At 34.7% G+C, this 22,514-nt stretch overlaps 1 protein-coding gene across 6 annotated transcripts in view; it reads right to left on the bottom strand.

Moving 5' to 3' along the window:
* Window positions 1-22,514, bottom strand: part of CSMD3 (CUB and Sushi multiple domains 3) — a 1,190,044-nt gene that overhangs the window by 357,702 nt on the left and 809,828 nt on the right. For all 6 annotated transcript variants that reach the window (XM_078072078.1, XM_078072080.1, XM_078072079.1 and 3 more), the window contains 2 exons: window positions 16,996-17,211; window positions 14,852-15,040 (listed from right to left, as the gene is read on the bottom strand). In XM_078072078.1, the coding sequence (XP_077928204.1) occupies window positions 14,852-15,040; window positions 16,996-17,211 (405 nt within the window). The remainder of the gene's footprint in view (window positions 1-14,851; window positions 15,041-16,995; window positions 17,212-22,514) is intronic.

Below are 22,514 nucleotides of genomic sequence, written 5' to 3'. Positions count from 1 at the left end.
GGTTAAATATCTTGTCCAACTTGCCACAGATGGGGGTCAGTGGGGCTAAATATCTTGCCCAACTCACCACAACTACTAGGCTGTGAAGCCATGACTTGATCCTAGGCTATTTTTTTTCCCACGTCCAGACTCTGTACCCTATGGAATATTACAGAGTTGCTACTTATTAATATATCAGTTCCAATAAATATCAATTCAGGTTTCTGAACAACACAGAAAAATGTGTGAACTAAGAACTATCTATCATTGTAGGAAATGTGGCCTTCATGAATTGATTAAAAAGCAGAAAGAAAAAAGTGTTAGCTACATTTTGACTACAGCTATAATTGAACTGGGACTCAGGAAAAAGGTATGAAAAAGCCATTCAGACCCAAAACAGATTTGTGGACAAATTAATTTTACCTGTTTGACTTATGTTACATCCTTTGACTAGGGAGTCATCTCGACCTTTTCTACTTGGTAAAATCTAGCTCATTTTCACAAATATAACATTTTTGAGAAGCTGTTATCTATCCTTCCAGGAAAAAATAAAAAGTTATTCCTCTCTGCTATATTATGGGTTTTATTTACCATTATCATCTCATGATGTATAATTAGTCTTAGGTATTTATTTCCCCCTTACAAATAGAGTAGGAGATCCTTAATGAGAGAGCATATGTTATATATTTTCACCTTTGCCAACCCAACTCAGTCAGTGCTCACTAAATATTTGTTGGATTAATTTTTGTTGGGTGATAGAATAGATAATATACCAAATCTATCAATGTGTGTTTTTGTTTTTGTTTTTTTTTAAGAATGTGGGGTGGAGTAGGGCAGAGGGAGAGGGAGAGAGAGAATCTTAAGCAGGCTCCACACCCAGCATGAAGTCCAATGTGGGGCTCGATCTCCCGGCCCTGAGATCACAACCTGAGCCAAAATCAAGAGTCAGACGCTGAACTGATTGAGCCACCCAGGCACCCCATCCCATTGATGTGTTGTCATGAAATAATTGCTGATATTATCTTTCTTATGTCACCATCACCTAGCACAGCATCCAACCATTATTGTCACTCAAGCTAAGTTTGGTAAATTTATGAATATATGGATGAATGAATGAAAGAATGAATGGAGACTAAATTTCAAAGGGCTGAGTTTTAGAGATGCCCAAAGGTAAGGTATCAGATAGCTTAATGACAGAAGAACCCTGATCCATTAATACGAACAACACTTATTTGGGGAAGTGGCAGAAACAAATTGCTAAAGAAGAAAAAAATTATGTGCAATAGACATTAAGGTTTTTGGAAGTTTTCAGTGTTGTATTATTATGTACAAAGAAAAGAATAATTCTAACCCTAGCTAGATCATATCACACTATTTATTGAAATTTGATTCTTGTTTTTATTAACATTTCTACGGACAATGCATGTCACTTGAATAACACGTCTCTTCAAAATTTAGGAATGAATTAAATATCATGGAAATATTTATCTTGAAAATTAAATAAACCAAATTCAAGGAAAACTTCCTTGGAAAATTCCATAATTTTATTTTTAGCCCCAAAGCCATTCTCTTTTTTCCCCCTGAAGAAAATAAAAACAAGTGATGTTCACAGAATGGCAATATGATTCTGTGTCATTATTGCAACTCTGTAAAAATTCAAATAAAGTATGAAGTAAAGAATTTGGACTACGAGATTTGGAAGATAGATGAATCTATGTTTACTAGCTGTGACACTTAATGTGAACCACTTTGCCTCTCTGAGCATTGCATTCTCAATATGGGAAGTAGAAATATTAATACCTACCTAATATGATTATTGTAAGGAGTAAATGAGAGAAAAATATCATAGTACCAGGCATGCTGCCATGTACATCATAAGCACTCAACAACATTATTTCTCTTCTTTCAACAATTATAGCTTTTGGCAGACTACTAAAAGGCTGAAAATTCTTTAAAGATATAATTTCCATTTCTAGGGTATTTGGTTTTGACTAACCAACAACTCACGGATCCCTTGATGTTCATTAAGCCTCAGCAATTTGCATGTTGTCTTTATTCCTATTTGATTCTCTTTAGTTATTTCTTTGTACATTTGTTTGTTGTTACCTTCATGAGAAAGGCATTGTGAGATCAATATATGGAATATAATCAAATGAAGCTGTTACAGGGGAGGGGATCAGAAAAAAGGGGAAAAAAAAAAGATACCAAAGCATCATAGAGTCAACAATGATATCCTCAAAATTGTACCTGAGGAAAAAAACAGTAATGGCATGTTAATGTTTTTCCAAGGTCACAAGAAAATGTGTACTGCAAGGAACCTCACTATATTACTTTCTTCATCAGTGGATCTCAACATTTTGTTTTAACCCCACTCACCTGAGGGTAATACAGAGCATCATTACTGACCATGGTTGATTATTGCAGTCATCTTGTTTCGTGGGCAGAGTGGTGGGGCTGGAGGTGGGTAGGAGAGGATAGGCTCTTAGCGGAAGAGTGGAGGGTTTTCCAGTTTTACAAAACTTACCAGATCGTTTTTATTTGTCCTCACATAGTAGGAAGAAGGCAGGGTGCCTTTTAAACTATCATGGAGTAACATCAAAAAAATATGTATTGGATGAATAAAGGAATTTGGGATAAGGTGGCATACACAGCCTAGACCATCATCCAAAGAGTTTTTCTACTAAGTTTCCAAGTAGTAAAAGATATAACTTGGTTTTCCTTTTACAGATGGGGGCAACAATATGGTGGTGAATCCCTTGTATGGTGTTTCACCCAGGCAAATGACATCAAGTGGTTTCAAATACTGTGACTGAACAGTGGGAAATTATTTTATCGGAAAAAAGAGAACAATATCTTTAAACAAACCTAAAGTTTCCCAGAACAAACAAAACCCAGGATTTCTTTTAGAAAGTAGTGCTCAGATTCAGTTGAGATTGCAATTTTACAGGATTGGAAAAGGTTAATATTTTATACATACAGAACTCTATAGCCAAGCATAATAAAACAGTGTGCGCAAATTCAGAAAGGTATAGTAAAAGGCATGAAATAAAAACTATCCATCACCTTTTGAAATACAGTCTTTGTAGACTGATTAAAACACATGAAGAGAAAAATGTTACCTATGCATTGAGCATACCAATAATTGAACTGGTATTCAAAGGGAGCTATCAAGAGTACTTGAGTACAATGCAGAGATATAAAAAAAATGGCTTATAGCCAGAAATTTAGTTTGTAGGAGGGTTAATAATCCCCTAACTCCTTTTCTCTAAAACACCTGCTTGAAGGGCAGTATTTAAATTCTTCAAAAAACTTCCTAAAGCTCTAAGTTCATTTTTCTCTGTTTTCTCAGTAATTTACCTTGACATTTTTAAATGATTGCCAAGCTACTGTTTATTTACATAAGCACACTCTCTCAAACCTGACTTATATGTCCCTTCTTGATACTGGATTTAACTTATGATGCTTATTCTGTAACATTATATTATTTCTATGGCAACTGTCTTGGTATAATAAACAAAGGAAGATGATTTCAGCTGCTTTGTCCTGTGAAGGAGCTGGATTTGAGATTGGAAAGCTTGATCTGAAAACAGCTAAAAACCAGAAATGATGGTGAAAACAATGAAATTCATTTTATTGCATACCTTTGATTAAGAGGTAAATGCATTTACTTATGCAGAATAACCACAGTCCTACTCTCCTTGACTCACCCTAAACCTACCCCAATTAGTGCCACTGAACTTCAGGCTGATTGGTTGCTTAGTACAATGCACTGTTCCTAATTGATAGTTCTAGTCTGTTCCAATGTTCTTTTGTCTGTTTTCAAAGCCCTAGGTACATCTGAACATATCTTACCAGATGACAAATAATAAAACCATTTATTAGGAATCCACCTCTGTACTAATGGCATGCATATTTTTTGCTATTATTTTCATTATGAGGCTGAAATGGGGAAAAATTTATATACTATATACACAAAATAAATAGACATGTAGACTTTATAAAAACATAGAATTAGAAGTAATTTTAAAATCTATTTGCTTAATGTGACAATGACCTTTCCTCCCAGTTTCAAAAGGCTTTTAGGTACTGTCGGTCTATTGCAACTTCAATTAAATCTTACCCTCTCCGGAGACATGGCATCAAAATCTAATTCAGTTACAAGTAGCAATAACATTTAATTATCTCCTCCAGTTATCTACACTGCCAAATGATAGTATTTCCTGAGAGTCACAGATGTCACTGTTGTAAGCAAGAACCAATTTAGAGATATGTACAGAATATTATCACACTGGCTTATTTAATGCTTTTATTCTTTATGGCTCATATTTACATAGAGCAAAAAAATGCTCCCAATGTAACCTGCTTCCAATAAAAATATTGTTAGTATATTTTCCTAGGGAAAATTACTTAACCTCCCTGTGCCTCAGTGTCTTTATTCAAACCTCATAAGACCATGCCAGGCATATGGTAAACACAGAGCAAATATTAGCTTTTATTATTACCTCAGGTAAAATATTTCTTATCTGGCACTAATAGGTACTAGGGGCCAGTCACCTTCTAATTAAGTAAAAATATATTAAGGTAAAAACCAAAATTAGTTTGTCTAATGACCAAGTCGATGAATTTCATACTTTTTAGTTTAGTATTAGCATTTATTTTTCTTTAAAATGCTGCTCAGAGCTCTAACCATCTCCTTTTTAAAGCATGTTTCCCAGTATGTCTAGGTTAGTTTTATTAGATACAGATGAATGAAGGATGTGCTTGAGGTATTTCTGAACCTGGGCATATTCTCCATGAAACCAGGGAGAGGTCACTTAGAGGTTGCAGAGAAAGCAAGTTCCTCTGGTACTTTCGTGATTCTTTCTGGAGGAGACCCTCACTTTTGCAATTGCCTTAAGGACATGACCCTGGGACACAGATTCCAGTAAATATTTAACTTTTGGTCCCTCTTCTATAACTCAGCTCTCTCTAAAAAAGTCTCTATTTCTCTAAAGAAGTCCTTTATTTAAGACCAAAACTAACTTACCTTCTAACTTTCTAATTAGCAGGCAGATTTGGCCTTACAACAAGATTTATAGTCAGAGCATGAGGACATGTAAGGGGAATGAAGTGATTTTAAGAGTCTGCAATTTTAAGTCCTCATAAAAATTTAAAAAAAAGTTGTCCAAAGGCATTTGAGATTCTAATAACACAGAAGATCATTTCCAAGTCTTGTGAGTGAATCACCATTATGGGTAGGTCACAGTCTACTCTAACAGGTTCATGATGATCACATGGTGAATTAACTTTATACAGTCTTATAAAGAATGAATGAGCACCTGTGATATGCCAAGTTTATGATAGACACAGAGAAGGGACAAAGATAACTAAGAGACAGCCTCCATCTTCAACGGGCTCAGAGTCATCAGATAAAACAGCATATATTCACTTGCCAACTACAGTATAATCAAGTAAGCTTAGACACTTATCTACTAACAGGCCAGTTGGATTTTAAAAGGCTCTCTGTAAATCTGTATGTTTACAAATCCCAAATGAATTAGAAAAGTTTTACAGTCCTCTATGCAGTTCTGTTAAATACAACATGTGCATTGGTTCTTTTCGTTCTTGTGGATGCTTAGTTTCTATCAGGCACATTTTTTTCTTCCTTTTCATTTTGTTGACAAAAAAATTGTCAGCTATTCCCTTTCTTGAGCTCCGAATTTCACCACATATTGGGGAAGGATTTATTTTATATACACATACAAAAGACTCAATATTTCCTCCCATTTTCAATTTTTATAAATTTGTCTTTTTTTGCTTCTATCATACTTATAAGCCTCCCCTTAGTAGACTTTTCAGGCACCTTCATTGTTGGTTGGTTGGTTGGTTGATTTACTTATAAAACTTGAGGGGTTGTGTGTTAATATCTGCACAACAAATGAATTATAGACTAAAAACCAGTGTGATGGTCCAGGCTGAAATAGCAATTATAGTCCTTTATTTGTGTTAGGTTGAATACAGTACCTCTGAATTAGTACTTTGTTCATATAAATTAAAGTTAGTAAGTTGAAAATGTAAAAAAAAGAAAAAAAAGGAGCTTTGGCTATTATATATTCATTTCTTTATCAACTCAACAAATTTACTGAAAGCTTTCTGTATGCTAAACATTGCTGTAGATAAAAAGGTAATTCAATACAGCAATACAAAACCTAGGAAGGGGAAATGTAATAAAAGCTCATGAAACCTGTAGTAAGGACATCTAACACATACTTTGAAGGTCAGGAAGGCTTCATATCAGGATGGAGAAATAAAATGTGTCTGAAAAATAAACTGGTTAGGCTAATGAGGGTAGGTGTAAGAGGGTCACATTCAGAATTTATTTTAAGGGCAATGGAGAACAATGGAAGGATTTTAAGTAAGAGAGTGACTTCAACAGATTCGTATCATAGGAAGTTCATTCTGAATCTACTGTTTGGTTTGGGGAAGAGGGACAAGAATGGAGACTAGAGTCTGCTTGGGCTGTTAACAATAACACAGGTAAGGGATAATAGGTAACGGTGTCTTGATCTATGGTAAGATGACAGGAATGGAAGCTCAACAGATTAAAATGCAAAGCCTCTCCAACTACTTAAGAACACTTTCAGTGTTTTCTCACCATACCTTTGCCTTCACCTTCTTAGAAATAAATTATTTATTTGCTTGTGCCAACACAAGTGAAAGTTTGATGATTTGCATGGCTTAGAACCTCAATGGGTTCTTAACATCTTAAAGTGCAGAAGTGTAGGCATCTTTGGTAATGGCATGTAGCATTGTGTTGCTGTATTCTAGAGTGCACACAGGAGAATGACAACAGGAGACACTAAGGCCAACCTAAGAAAGGACTTAAGCATTCAATTTTATCCAATAGGTGATAGGAAATCAGTGATTTAAGCAGGGAATAGACATGGTCTGGTCATTCTAAGGATAACTGGTGTCAACAGACTTTGGGGTGAGCCTCCCGTGATACCCATCTTCTGGCATTTGTTTATGCTTTAGTGCAATTCCTCCCCTTGAGTTGAGTGGGAACTTGCTTCTCATTACTCCTGTGACTATATTTCATTATATAAAACTGAATCTTGCTAATGACTCACTGGGGCGACTGTCCTTGTTGACTTGATGAAGTAAGTGGCCATGTTGGGGGAGTCCACATGGCAAGGAACTGTAGATGGCCTGTAGGAACTGAGCAAAGAACTAAAGCTCTCAGTCTTATACCTACAAGGAAACGCTTACATCCAGTAACCTTGTCCATTTGGAAAAGGGTCCTGAACCTCAGGTGAGAACTCAGCCAACTCCTTGAATGCAGCTCTTGAGACCCTAAGAAGAGGACCCAGTTCAACTGTGCCAAGACTCCCCACCCACAGAAACCATAAGAAAGCAAATGTGCTGGTTTAAGTTGCTAAATTTGTGGTAATTTGTTACTTATCAATAAAAAAAACAAATATAACTAGCAATGCTACTGAAAACATTAGATGAAATTTGGAAACAGAAAATCCAACTAGAAGAAAGGAGATAATACAGTGGAATTATACATGTAATTGCTAAGACGTGAGCACTGGAATCAGAAAGAGCTGATTTTAAGGTCTTTATCAAGTTAGGCAATTAATCTAGCTACTTTATAAAATGGGAAAATCATATTCTCTCAAATGGTTTTTAAAAGGAATACGTGAAAGAAGAAAATATATATAGTTTGGCACAATGCCTAGCACGCATGATTATCATTGTGCTATTATATTAATCTGTATGAGGACCAATGAGAGCTGGATAAGCATAATGGTAGTGAAAGCAGAAATGGTGGTAAGTCTGAGCAACAGCTTTAGGTGGTAGGTCTTAGTGACTATTATAATATGGATAGAGGGAAAGAGAGGGGGTGGTGAAAGATGACACAATTTCTAGCTTGGATGGCTGGCTGAGAATGATGCCATCACTGGAAATAAAGAGTGCAGAAGGAAGAACTGATTTGGCTGAGGAGATAATGAGTTCTGTTTGGCATGTGAAGTCGATGTGCCTGTGGGAGGACATCCATATGGAGAGGTCCAGTGTACAGCTGGGAATGCAGACTTGGTACTCAGAAGAGATCTGGGTATCTGGAAGGTTTTGGAGATGGTCTTATGTTATCCAGAAATTACATCAGTGTTCACACACACACACACACACACACACACACCCTCCTGATACTCTTTCTGTAAAAACATGAGAAATCTTTTCTCTTAGAAATAAGTAAATTGTGTGCTACTTTAATGAAAAGAGCTCATCATTAAAAAAAAAAAAAAACAGAGAATAGGTAAAGAATTTTTTTTTTCCTTTCCTTAGAGGTGAATGACTGGTAAATTCCAAATGCAAAGGGGTTATTAAAGTTGACTAAGCTTGGTTAGTCTGTTGTAAAGGTTAGAAAACTATGGCCCAGGGCCACATCCAGCTTGTTGCCTGCTTTGGTCAATAAAGTTCTCCTGGCACACAGACACACCTGTTCATCATATCTATTGTTGCTTTCAGGACACAATGACAGTTTAGTAGTTGTGACCACAAGCTATAAATCCCCAAATATTTACTACCTGGCACTTTATAGAAGAAAGTTTGCTCACCCCTGGTCTGTTCTATTAAAAAAAAAAAAAGGTAGTATTCCAAAATAGTTCATCAGTAAATAAGATAATAAAGAAATTCCACCTGGAATATCACAGCACTGGTCTAAAAAGTTCAAGACTTGGTTTCTGGCATAACTTTCCACTCATTATTTTTAATCTTTCTAAGTGGCATTTTCTCAGCTGTTAAAGAGCAATAATACCTTCTTGGCTTACTTTGTAAGGTCACAAGCAAGAAACTCAAAAACAAACAACAAACAAAAAACAAACTATAAAGCATGAACAGGTATAAGTTAGTATTATGGATTTTTACATTGTCAAATCAAGAGATCAATACACCCCAGTCATAATTATATAAGAAAAATATAAATATACGTTTGTGTATATACTTTATCAGAGCACTTTTCTACCTAATATTTTCTGTTATCTTTACAAGAAATATTTGGTTGAGTAGAACTCATATTGGCACCATTCTTTCTAGAAAAGAGAAGTACAGAAAATTAAGGCATTTGCTTAGAGTCTGTCAGCTAATTAATGGTAGCGTCTGAGAGCAAAGCAGGTCTCTGAAAAATAATTTGCTTTCTACATGGCTATGTATCTACAATGCTGACTGACTTGATGAATAAGTCCTATTTGATATACATATATGGGTATCTGATGTATATAATTTTAGCATAGAGAGCTTGGAGAGTGACATGAAATATACAGAAATTCTTCAAAGATAAATTACCCCTTCAAATGCATTTTATTCTATTTTTTTAATTTTTTATATTTTTTTAATGTGAAGATTGTTCTAGACTTACAGAGATGTTACAGTGATAGTACAGAGGTCCCATATATATAGCTGCACCCTGTTTCGCCTACTGTTAACATTCATTTTTAAACTAAATAACAAATAACGATCAGCATATATCATCTAAAAAGTCAGAAGAGTGAGAAAAATGTGTAGATGTATAATACAGAGTTATCACTTTTCTCATTTGACTTATGATTAAAGAAAGATGTTGTTACTTGTCCAAGGTCAGATAAAAAACCAATGACACGTAAAATTAGAAACAGAAGTAGATGTGTTAAATGGGGGACTATGAGGATGAATGAATTAATGTTTTTAAACTGACTTCAAAATATGTGGGGTTCCTAAAATGTGTGGACTCCTGCCTAAAGACAAGTCATTACTAACACTGAACTTGCTAATCTACTTTCCAAAATAATATGTTCTTTCATTAGCTCCTTGTTTATTTGCAACATGACCTGGCATGATTTCTGGTATATCTGGAGGCTGAATACAGATATGCAAGTTTTTTCTTGATTTAGAGAGATGACAATGGGAATAGCAATGTTTTTTGTAATGTCAACTTTAGTAAAGGAAATCAGGTACTCATTTCTTGGCCAAAAACAGGGCAGTGTTTCTTATTTTCAAAGTAATCAATTCTCTTATGCATTTTTTTTTTTTTTTTGCTTTTGGCCATTTAAAAAGATGACCAGATTATCCATTTCCATAGAAACACAGCTCTCCAGGATAATCACTTAAATATAAAATATCTTCACTGAAATATCATTTTATCTGCTGATTATTTTTATCTCTTCCAAAATGTAAAACATAGTTATATGTTTGTTTTTAAGATAAAACTTTCATCTTGATCATTAAGTAGTAAATAAGATTATATGTGTGAAATACTTAGCTACTGATAGCACATTAAACTTTTTCATCTCCTCTTTCTCTTCTCTTCCCTCTTCTGCTGGTTGGTAAAAATCAATCCTCACAACTCTTAGCCATCATGGTCCTTAGGATAACTGGATATATGTTTATGGAGAGAGTTTCAGGTACAAGAAAAAGAGACCGAGGTTTGTTATGGAATATCATGTGTTGAGCAGTGCATTAGGTGATTTATATGTCTTTCATTGCTTAGAGCTATATGCTATCTTGCAGCATAGATATGATTATTCATATTTTACATTTGAGAAAACTTGGCAGGAAGAGATCTGAACAACTTCCCAAAGGTCAGCTTAGGAAAGGCTGGAGTGTAAATATTAACTATGTGTCTGCAATGGAGGCCACCTCTTGGGGAGAAAAAGCCCTGCTTCTGAGATTTATGCTCTGAGTTTCTATCAAGATTCTTCTCTTGCTCTACAAATTTCCCTTCACTTAAGTAATCCCTGATAAATGGGTCGTGGTCAAAGAAGTTTCCTCTGATTAAAATAGAGGACAACATAAGGAGTTCTCTGAAGCCACGTATCAACTGTAATTAAGACCAGATTTCCTCCCAACTTTATTGAGACCTCCAGTCAAAGACAGCACTGTGCTATTCTGAATCCAGCACAAGCCTGGGACTCAACAATGTGACAGTCATGGCTCTGCTCCTAAGTTTGCATTTTTTATAGACATTGTCACTTCACTGATAAAACAGTTATGCTAAGTTTACTTCCACAGTGTTGATGGATTTTTGGAATAAGACACTGCTTGATACAATCCTTTATAGATTGTAAAGACTATATTATGCTGTTATTGTATTTTAATAGTTTGTTAAAATATTACCTTAAAACATAAATGCAGAGGTTACTCAGAAAAGTTGTTTCAATGAAAATGTTATTTATTACTTGTCTAACATCCAGAATTAAGATAATTTTCACCAAAGTCTACCAACAGAAACTGAAAGACTCCAACCAATTTATATGCTAAAGAGAGTCAAAATTAAACATATATAAACAAAAAGTTTCTGTATTTAGTTTTGAATATCAGTTGTCTTATTGTCCAAAGAATCAGGCACCTTCTTATATAACCTATGTAAGAACCTCTGTATATATAAGTTATTTTGGTAAATGTTAGTATTAGCTTTATTCTTGACATAAAATTCAAAACCTCATCTATGGTTTGTTCTGGGAATGCATCCATCATTTGCAACCTTGTGCCAGGGAAAGACCATCTAGATTCCAAAAAGCTGAAACAGAAGCAAACTTTTGGAATACAATCTACTTACAATTTGGCCGCTATCTATAACATGAGCTTTCTATGAAGTTGGTAGTGCTAAGGACTAAAGATGGCTTTTAAGCAAGTATGGACTAGAGAATTGGCATGAGAGATACATAAAATGAAAAGTACAAAAAAATCTAAAAAGAAATAAAAACAGTACAAATAAACTAGTATTGCTAAAATTGGGTCTGTTCATATGAATGCTTACAAATAATTTGCATTTTATGTGACTAAAGATTGTGAACTTTGAAAAGATAACAAAATAAGAAATATATACATATGCATACATGGAACCAGAAATACAAAAAGGAACACATTTGTTTTAAAGCATAGGCAGAGTAGTGAAGAAAAGTTTAAAGAAAACTGGAGAAATAAAATTTTTAAAGTCATTATATTTGAAAGCATAGTTCTCTGAATCTGGTCACTTAAATGTATACCTACAGTGGAATTTATTAAACTCAATAGCCTTAATTGTAAATTTCAATAAGCTTAAAAGCAAGCAGAACTAATTTGAAAATGGGGGGAAAATTCCCATGGGCAGTAATTTGCTTTCTATATTTGTCCACAGGGTGATTTTATCTCATTCTTCCCATTAAAGATTTAGGCACAAATAAACCCAGTCTGAAAGAAATACTTTAATGAAACAAAACTAACTTAAACTTTTTTTTGCAAAGTTAAATTTTCATAAATCTATTTATTAAAATTCATTGTAAATATGAACTAAACCTTAAAAATCTACATGCAAACAGTTTCTTAATCCGTGTAACAGTCTTGTATGTATTTGGTACCTTGAGAGAAAATATTCAAGATTCACCTTCTCCTAGATCTTTTTGAGATAAAACCATCTAGTGAGAAAAAGCTGGGTTTTAGAATATGAAAAACGTCATACAAATCATGGTTCTGTCACTTATAACCTTTTTAATTTTTTTTTCCAAGATTTTATTTATTTATTTGACAGAGAGAGACACAGCGAGAGAGGGAACACAAGCAGGGGGAGTGGGAGAGGGAGAAGCAGGCTTCCCGCAGAGCAGGGAGCCAGATGCAGGGCTCGATCCCAGAGCCCTGGGATCATGACCCGAGCCGAAGGCAGACGCTTAACGACTGAGCCACCCAGGCGCCCCTGTCACTTATAACCTTCATGATCTTGGGCAAGTTATCTAAAATCTCTAAGGTTCAGATTCTTCCAATGAAAAATGGTGGTGGTGGTGGGGGGGTAGGATAACAACAGGATTATAATAAGGATTAAATGAGATAACTATATATGAAAGAACCTAGTAGACCCTCATAAATGTTAGTGTTTTATAAAATGGAATTCATTCCCTACTATAATTGGTTTTATAAACTAGATTGATAGGCTGGATAGATACCAGGTTATACTCAATATAATAAGAGTTATAGTAACATCTAAATTCTGAATCCTTCCTATATTCCAGGGATTATATTAGGTCTGCCTGGCATGGTTAATTAGTTTAATCCTCATAACTAACTCATAACAATGAACTAGGTACTACAGCTCTAACCATTTTACAGATGAGAAAAATGAAGTTTAGAAAAATGAATTAACCCAATATCAAGTGGCCACCATCTAAACCTAAACACTCAACAGCCCTCCCTTGAACTATTCCCAAGGTTCTCATTAGCTGGGTTTTGAAAATATGCACATCAAGCAAAAATGGAAATGGGGGCAATTCAGGTAAAGAGAGGAATTTGAAATTGGGCTATAGCAGGAAAAAAAATACAAACAAAACAAAACAACACAAAAACCCCAGAAAAATTTGCATTCTGTATAGCTTCCTGAAAAAGATGCTCTGAGAGTGTGACTGCTCATCACCTCCCAGCTTCAAGCCTCTGTGGCTGCTTGTGCTATTTCTATAAAAGTCCAGGATTTTAAAAAGAAATTTCATCAGTTACATATCATCCTGTCCGTTATGTAACCCACAGAGGCTGTGAAAACAATCTCATCACTATAAAAGCCTTCAGACCCACATTAACCTGGAAGATCATATTTTTTCACTTGATTTGGGATCCACAGGAATACCCACATTTTATATACTGAATAATATACTGAGTAAGTCATAGAGGGCATCCTGCTCATTCTCATTTTCCTCTGCAGGGCATTTTGCCTCCACAGAAAAGACAAGGTCTTGAACCACAGATCAAATCTCTAACAATTTGCCTGATTTTTAGCATACTAAACTTACACAGGTCTGTGACCTACAATTAAATTTACAATTAAAGTAAATTCAAATTAAATGCTTTTGAGAGTTTTAACAGCTTTATAAAATAATTATAAAATGACCATTTGTATCTTGTTCTGTCATAAAAACAAGTACTGACAACCACTGAATGGCTAATGACCTGAAGAAGTTTTTGCCTCCTCATTTCCTACTTTAAATAGGAAATGACTTGGGGCACCTGGGTAGCTCAAACGGTTAAGCATCTGCCTTCAGCTCAGGTCATGATCCCAGGGTCCTGGGATCAAGTCCCACATCCAGCTCCACGCTCAGCTGGGAGCCTGCTTCTTCCTCTGCCTGCCACTCCTCCTGCTTGTGCTCTCTCTCTCTGACAAATAAATAAATAAAATCTTTAAAAAAATTAAAATAAATAGGAAATGACTTAAGTCTTAATCAAAAATCCTTCATTTTCCCTACAGAATTTTTTTTTTCTTTTTATCAGCTAAAACACTCTTTTCCAAAAGTTGGGATGGTGGTTCTAAACTTGCAATATTTTAATTATTGTTATTCTTTATTTCACAACATAAAATGGATTGCTGTCTTAATTCATCTATCATAATAGATTCATTTTTATTGATTATACATATTGAGTCAATACATGCCTGCGATAGCCCTTAAATTATCCATTATTTATTTGACACATTTTCCTTCATAGTCATCTTTCATGAATATGAATCCTAAATTATAAAATATTGCCAAAATTTCAATCATAAGTCATGGGAAATCATCTATCAACAGAATATAAGAATATAATTTTCTGTAAGCTCTGAAAATATGATTATCTATCTATCTCTCTATGTATCTATCTGTCATCTATCATCTATTTATATATCTATTGATTCTTATTCCCATCATCTGAAAAGAAATTTAGAAGCATGGTTGCTTAAATGGAGCAGTTGAGAAGTTAATTGAGGTACACCAGATTGCCAAGTGGAAAAAAAAATTGAAATAACTAATATGAAATAAATGAAGAAATTCAACAGATTATAAAAGAACGAAGGGTGTGTAACCATGCAACTCCATGGACAGTGACTACACATACAAGCAAATGAAAGCAGCTGACCACGTACCCACACACCTTGGCAGAGGTGCACTCCACACTCGTCGGCCACCACCAAGACAGATGATCTCTGATGCCCCTTCCAGTCGGTAACCTGATGAGCATGAGAAGGTCAGAGTGTCGCCAACCCCAAAGTTGAACCCAATTCGGTTACCATACTGAGGAATTCCAGGATCTTCACAAGGTTCGAGGTTATATTCTGTAAATGAGATGGAGAGGAGGACAAAGAAAATGATAGTATTCACTTTTAAGGGCATTTTACTATTGTCTGCAAACTGGATGCTATTGGGCTACAGTTAGACATTTAAAAAGTGAGGATATGCATAGTTATGGGAACATGCTAATGACACACATACTTTTCTTCTTTTGTGAAAGATCAAATAACTTAATGAGTACTTTTATGTGTGAAATTCAATATAGATGAGAAAATGTCACCTTCTGAGTGATAAATTGAAAATGTAGCTATTTATCTCATATTCTTTCTTCTGCATTAGAAACATTTCCATTTACCAGTTTTGACTTATAATAATAGCATAATAGATGCATATTTTCAAACACAAAATAACATTTGGATGAAATCATTTGCACTTTAGAAATGCATTTTACTTAATGGTTTTAATCTAAATGACAAAGGTTCTTGTGCCTCTCATCTACAAGGAGTTCAATTAATCCATATTCTGAAAAACACATGACTTCAAAGGCAATGGTTTATGTAAGACTGAAGTGCCCACACACTGAAAATTGTTACATTATAGATTTATACAAGAAAATTTCCCAAGCAATGAATGAACACCATGAAAATGAACAGCTAAACGGTCTTCAGGATATAAGAAAGTACTGTTGATTAAACAACAATATTATAATTTATATACCATCCTAAGAAGAAGTAGCTTAGCTAAAACTATTCTCAGAGCATGCACTTACCTTGTAATTCCAACAGAGAACAAAAGGGATTGTTCCATGTTGATTAGCTATTATTTTATTGTTTAAAAAATTTATTAGGACATACTTTTAACATTCTAGGCTAAAATTGATTATGCTCACATGCTATTCATTATTTTAGAAGATAAGTATTTCCATGCAAATACTAGAGTAAGAACTGAAAACAAGAGTAGCATTTTTTATGATTTTATATATATATATTTATTTATATATAAATGATATATAAATGTTTATATATTTATATATAAATGATATATAATTTATTTTATTTATATATAAATTATATATCATTTATATATAAATATATAGAAATTATATAAAAATAAATACATATAATTTTAATGTTCGCAAGTGAATATAAGATTTACTTATTAATTTGTTTCTGTATTAAGAAATAACTACTTGCCTCATTATTCCATTCAACTAGAAAGCAGAACTCTAACTGATACAAAAACTTTTTATTCACTTTGGTTGTATAAATGACTTTTTCCCCTGTAATCCAAATTATAATGTTGTCTCTAGATGAAGTTATTCTAGAATAGAGGGATAACCACATTAATTTTTTTCTAGATCATCTATTTCCAAATTATTAAATTAAATTTACCTTAATCTTGGCCTGTAAACTATGCATTTTCCAAGACACATAAAGCTAGACAATCACTGGCTCACATTCATTTGAGTTTAATTAAAACTTTAAAATATATCTTTGAATTTCTATTTTAAGTTCACTAAGCACTTTAGCTAGTTTTGCCCTGTTACTTAGAGTAGGTTTTTAGCAAATTTGTTTATTTTTTGCTTTTGTTTAAAGGTTCCCTTTAATGTACTATTATATATAATGTTCAAGGTATTTCAAACTTTCCTTAAAATTGGTTGACAGGTATTTATTTGCTTTTTTTTCCTCATCTTTTCTGTTATTTTTCCCTTTCTGTTTTGTCATACTTTAAAAATTGACTTTTTTGGGATGCCTGGGTGGCTCAGTTGGTTAAGCATCTGCCTTTGGCTCCGGTCATGATCCCATGCTCCTGGGATCAAGCCCCGCATCAGGCTCCCTGCTGGGGAGCTCAGCAGGGAACCTGCTTCTCCCTCTGCACTCCCCCTGCTTGTGCGCTCGCTCTCTCTCTCTCTCTCTCTGACAAATAAATAAATAAAATCTTTAAAAAAAAATAAAAATTGACTTTTTCTTACTAAAGCTTTTTAAATTTATTTTCTTACCAGAGAATGTAATATTGAATCCTTCATATGATATTGAAAAATCGGAAATGAAGCGTAGTTGAGCTCTGAAATTTCCATAGAGACCAGCATTGATTGTTGAAGGAAGTTCTGAACCAGTAAGGCGCGCCAGTGGTTGGGTAAAACTACCATTCTCAGTGATCAGTAAATAGTCGTGATGGTCTTCCAAATGGAAGGTATGAAAATTGAACTGCACGCCTATGAAGAAAAAGAAGAAAATTAGACTCACAAAGTATATCTGTAAACCACAGAAATTTATCAAAGTAACTAAAACCAGGACTCTCCTTGTAATTAAATTCTCTGGAAATGAAAAGCATTTTTTATTTTTATTTTACTATGTTATGTTAATCATCATACATTACATCATTAGCTTTTGATGTAGTGTTCCATGATTCATTGTTTGCGTATAACACCCAGTGCTCCATTCAATACGTGCATGCCTTCTTTAATACCCATCACCAGGCTAACCCATCCCCCCACCTCCCTCCCCTCTAGAACCCTCAGTTTGTTTCTCAGAGCCCATAGTCTCTCATGGTTCGTCTCCCCCTCCGATTTTCCCCCACTTCTATAAAATACTCCAAATGAGTCATCTAATAAAATCTTTTCCTTTTTTTTCCCCCTCCACCTTCTTTATAAGACACGCAGCAAGTCATATTTTGGAAACTGCTTGGAAATAAAATTTAAAAATCAATGCCTGAAAAGATATCACCTGAGTTTTCTGAAAATTTCAAGGAAAATTCATATGCTTTATTTATAATAGCAGTGCAGCTTTCTGGTAAACACTTGACATGCCTCCTTCATTTCCTTCTGCAATCTCCTCAAACGCAAAAACACTGCCTAGTAATATAACACCCAACTTCCTAAAATGCTTAACTCTAGAAGAGAAATATAAAGTAGGCATAGGGAAGAACTGTTTGTTAAATAAATATAACAATTATTTATTTATTTTTCACACACTTCAACCTGTGTATATAATATACTGAAAATTGCACATATCATTGTTCAGATTGCTGAAATTTCACAAAGTAAACTTACCTTTGCAAACAGAATCTGAATCAATAGATACAACATTACAGAGAGCAGAGCCTCTTTTGTGAAACTTTTCTATCACTTCACTTTGCCAAAAGTAACCACTCGCTCAACTTCTAGTAGCATAGCCTAATTTTGCTACCTTATGTAAATATTTTGTAGTTTATATAATGGATTCATATAATATATACTCTGTTGGGTCTGAGTTTTACTCAACATTAGGTATGTGAGATCCATCTCTGTTTTTGTGTGTGGTTGTTTTTTCTTTTCAGTGATATATAGTATAGCATTTCATTTTGTGAATACACCACAGTCATGTATCTGTTCAACATTTGACGGTCACTTAGGTACTTTGTGTTTTAGCATGAATGTAGATGGTGCCGTCATTATTCAAGTATGTCTTTTGAAGAATATATATTTCTGTCAGGGAATATCTAGGAGCGGAATTACTGGGTCATGACCCATTACAGGTCATTAACAGTAGCTTTAATAGATACTGCTTTACAAAGTGGCTGTGCCAATCTACATTTCCATTGCCAAATCTGGTTGCTTTATATCTTTGTCAATACTTGATTTAAAAAATTTTTTTTCATTTGTTCCATTCCGGTGAGTATGGTGTGGCATTGCATTGTGGTCTCCCATGAGGTGTTTTGTTTTGTTTTGTTTTGTTTTAAGAGATTTTATTTATTTATTTGAGAGAGAAAGGGTGAGAGAGAGAGAGAGCAAAAGGGGGGGCAGAGGAAGAAGCAGACTCCCCCCTGAGCAGAGTCCGACATGGGGCTCGAAACTGGAGCTCTGCGTTCATGACCTGAGCCAAAGGCAGACGCTTAACTGACTGAGCCACCCAGGTGCCCCATCTCACATGAGTTTTTAATGATCTTGTCTAGAACAGATGTTAAAGACTAACAATTGCACACACACGTGCACACATACCCCTCATACTGTGGGCAAGGTATTAAGTGAAATAAAGATAGACTACCACACTCATCTTTCCCTTGAAGCGCTTTTTTTTTTTTTAACTTAACCAAAAAAACAAAAGGTCATTAAAATATTTATTAAAGAAATCAAAAAACCCAGAATATGGTAAGTAACAGACTTTAATATTATTCATTGACATTTTAGTTCAAAATCCTTCAAATCTTCACTGTTTTTTAAAAGCAAGCAAACAAAAGATATAAAATGAAACCAAACAAATACACTGAAAACATAAGCAATCATAAGACAAGGTTATTACTGCATAATGGACCAGTGATTTGGACTTTGAAAAGATTAGAAATGTACAAAAATACTGTTTTTCAAACTCTTTTACAAAATGTGAGGTTTTCACTGGAGTGGCTCAGTCGTTAAGCGTCTGCCTTCAGCTCAGGTCATGATCTCAGGGTCCTGGAATCAAGCCCCGCATCAGGCTCCCTGCTCAGCGGGAAGCCTGCTTCTCCCTCTCCCACTGTGTTTCCCCTCTAGCTATCTCTCTCCGTCAAATAAATAAATAAAATCTTAAAAAAAAAAGGTGAGTTTTTTTTTTTTCCCTCTCCACAATGAGCAGGAATATAAGAGCCCTTTTAGAAGGAGTCCAGAAATTGAGTCAGTCTTTCAAATGTTCTTCAGTATAAAAATGGTAATTGACACTAGCCAGATGCAAATAAGAATGGGGTGTAGATACGGCAAGGAGAAGTTGCTTTGCCATCTAGATCAACTGCTATCTAAGTTAACAAAACAATGTAAGAGTGGAAATTCAGGTAAGTCAATTTGATTTTTATTATATAATAAAGCTAACAAAAAGTAGAGAATAAGACAATAGATGGGCAAAAGACAAGAAAAGTGTTGTTCTGCATATAATTTATTTATTTTTTTAAATGCATTTATTCTGATATACACTGAATTAATATGTGGGAAAATTAAAAATTCCGTTAGATCATGGTACTAAGAAGCCCACTGTTGAGTACAACATTGCCTTTCCAAGCCTTACATTCTTCATTTGTAAAATGAGGTTCTCAGGGTGACTTTAAGTTTAAATGAGATGGTATATGGGAATGACGTGGCCCAGTACCTTTCACCGAAGAAATGCTCAACAGCTCTTAGCTATTGTTATTGTCCAACATGAAAGCTGATTTTTTTTTTTCATGTTGCTCAGTCCTAGCCAACTACTTTATAAAAGGAAACTTCCATCTATCAGATTATGGTTTAAACAATAAAATATGTTTTCACTACTGCACAACAGTGTAAGACCTCCAAAATTCTGCTAAAGGTCAATGAATTTAAGTAAGGAAATGATACTAAGAACCTACTATACTCTAGGCATTATGGAATGTAAAGATTTAGAAGACTGGGCACCTGGGTGGCTCAGTCGTTAAGCATCTGCCTTCGGCTCAGGTCATGATCCCAGGGTCCTGGGATCAAGCCCCACATTGGGCTCCCTGCTCGGCGGGAAGCCTGCTTCTCCCTCTCCCACTCCCCCTGCTTGTGTTCCTGCTCTCGATATCTCTCTCTCTGTCAAATAAATAAATAAAATCTTTAAAAAAAAAAAAAGATTTAGAAGACTGTAAATAATTCCTGGTCTATCTGAGGGAAAGCATTCCTAAACCAACAGTTCAAACATTCTGCTAAGTGCTCTGAAAGTGATTAAGTCAGTATAACAGAGTACAGACAAGGCAGGACAGGAGCATAGAAATAGAAGTAACCAACTTGTTCAAGGGGTCAGCAGAGGCTTCTGAAGACAATGACCTTCAAAACTGAGCAGAATTTTGTGGAGGAGAAGCTCCAGGATAGACATTTCAGGAAGAAGGGGCAGATAGGTAAGGACACACGATCTTAATAGGGCAGTAGGTATTTGAGGAATAGTGAGAAAAAGTCAGTGGCTTCAACATCATGGTATCTTCTTATAAAAATGATCATTCAGGAAGGCCCATGAAGATAATTACTGTTCCAGATATATGTGAAAAGACTTGGGCTTAAAGTCAAAATATCCTGAATATTTAAGTTTCAGTTGTAGTCAACTATGACATTGAGACTCGTGAGTGTCTTTTTTCCCTTCTTTAAATTTATAGGATTGGACTAGACTATGCTTTATCTAAGGACAATTCCACCTTTAAAAGCCTAAGGTTTTTTGTTTTGTTTTTAATGTAGTCCCCTCCACCCAGATCTCTAGTAGACTAGAACATATAATTAGCATCTTGACTTCTGCAATATGTTTAAGGAAAATCTCTTCTGGTATCATTGTAAACAAGGAGCAATATAGGCTGAATGGTACTATAGTTAACTGAATTTGAAACAACTGTATGTATTCAAACACCCTGACTTAGTGTTAAGTGGTAAAGAGGTTACTGATTGTCTATTTGAAGTTTCTTAGATCTTAAATATTTAGACACTTAGATCTGTTCCATTAAGATTTTTATAAACCCCTAAAGTCTTGACAATGATGCTTATTTCAGAAAATTCTGACTGTATATGTAAATATAAATGAAATGTAAATTGTTTCAAAATAATGTCACAAAAACTCCAGATAAAAATTAATATAAGAAAATATAAGAGGGGTAAATATAAAAACCTGAACTGCCCTCCACTATGGCTATTGAATCAGGATAAAGGTTAAGTAAGTAGACGAGATGTAAGCAAAACAAACAAATAAAAAGCAGGATTATGGAGAGTCATGATGAAGACACATACCTGACAATGAAATATATAGATTATAGGTAGGGAGGAAATGTGGTTTCAGAAAAAGAGCACTTGGTGTGTAGTCATAGGATGTGAATTCAATTCTTTGTCCAATCTTCACAAACATTGTGGCTTTGAGTATAAATAAATAACCTCTAGTGACTTCAGATTCTTGTCTATAAAATGCAAGTAACACCTACACTACTTCACAAGGCATTTGAAAGGCCTACTGATTCTTGATAACATGAACTCTTAAAAAAAAAAAAAAGTCTTGCACTGATGATAGAAAAAAATCAACTGCACAAATAGAGAATTTTAGGATTTGGGCTTACTGTACTTTAAATTAGTGCTATGACATGATGGCAAAAAAGCGAATAAAAACAAATATGTACAGGCTTCACTAATGGAAATACTTTGTGGAGTTAAATAATGCCATACCGTGTTTTGTGCTGGGAAAACACACTATAGAAGCACACTGATATCCCTAGATATCAATCCACTGGAACACATCCAGAGAAAGGTGATTAGAATGGTGATGACAATAAAAATACCTTACAATAAAGAATTGATGGAACTGAGGTGATTAGTCTGGGACGAAAAAGCTGGGATAAGGGGCTGGGGGGAGCAGACATGCAAGACATTATGGGCACAGAATAGTGACTTGGTATATTGCAGAGTTAGGGTGGAGAAAGGATTAGGTTGTTTTTGTATGTGTGTTTTGTCTAACTCCCGTGGGCAGAACAGGGATAATAGTTGCAGAATAATTTTCAAACAATTACAACCATACAAAAATTTAGCAGGTTTTCCCAAGGAATAAGTTT

Source organism: Halichoerus grypus, chromosome 5 (genome assembly GCF_964656455.1).
Source record: "Halichoerus grypus chromosome 5, mHalGry1.hap1.1, whole genome shotgun sequence".
Taxonomy (NCBI): domain Eukaryota; kingdom Metazoa; phylum Chordata; class Mammalia; order Carnivora; family Phocidae; genus Halichoerus; species Halichoerus grypus.
This window is presented reverse-complemented; position numbering and strand designations above follow the sequence as displayed.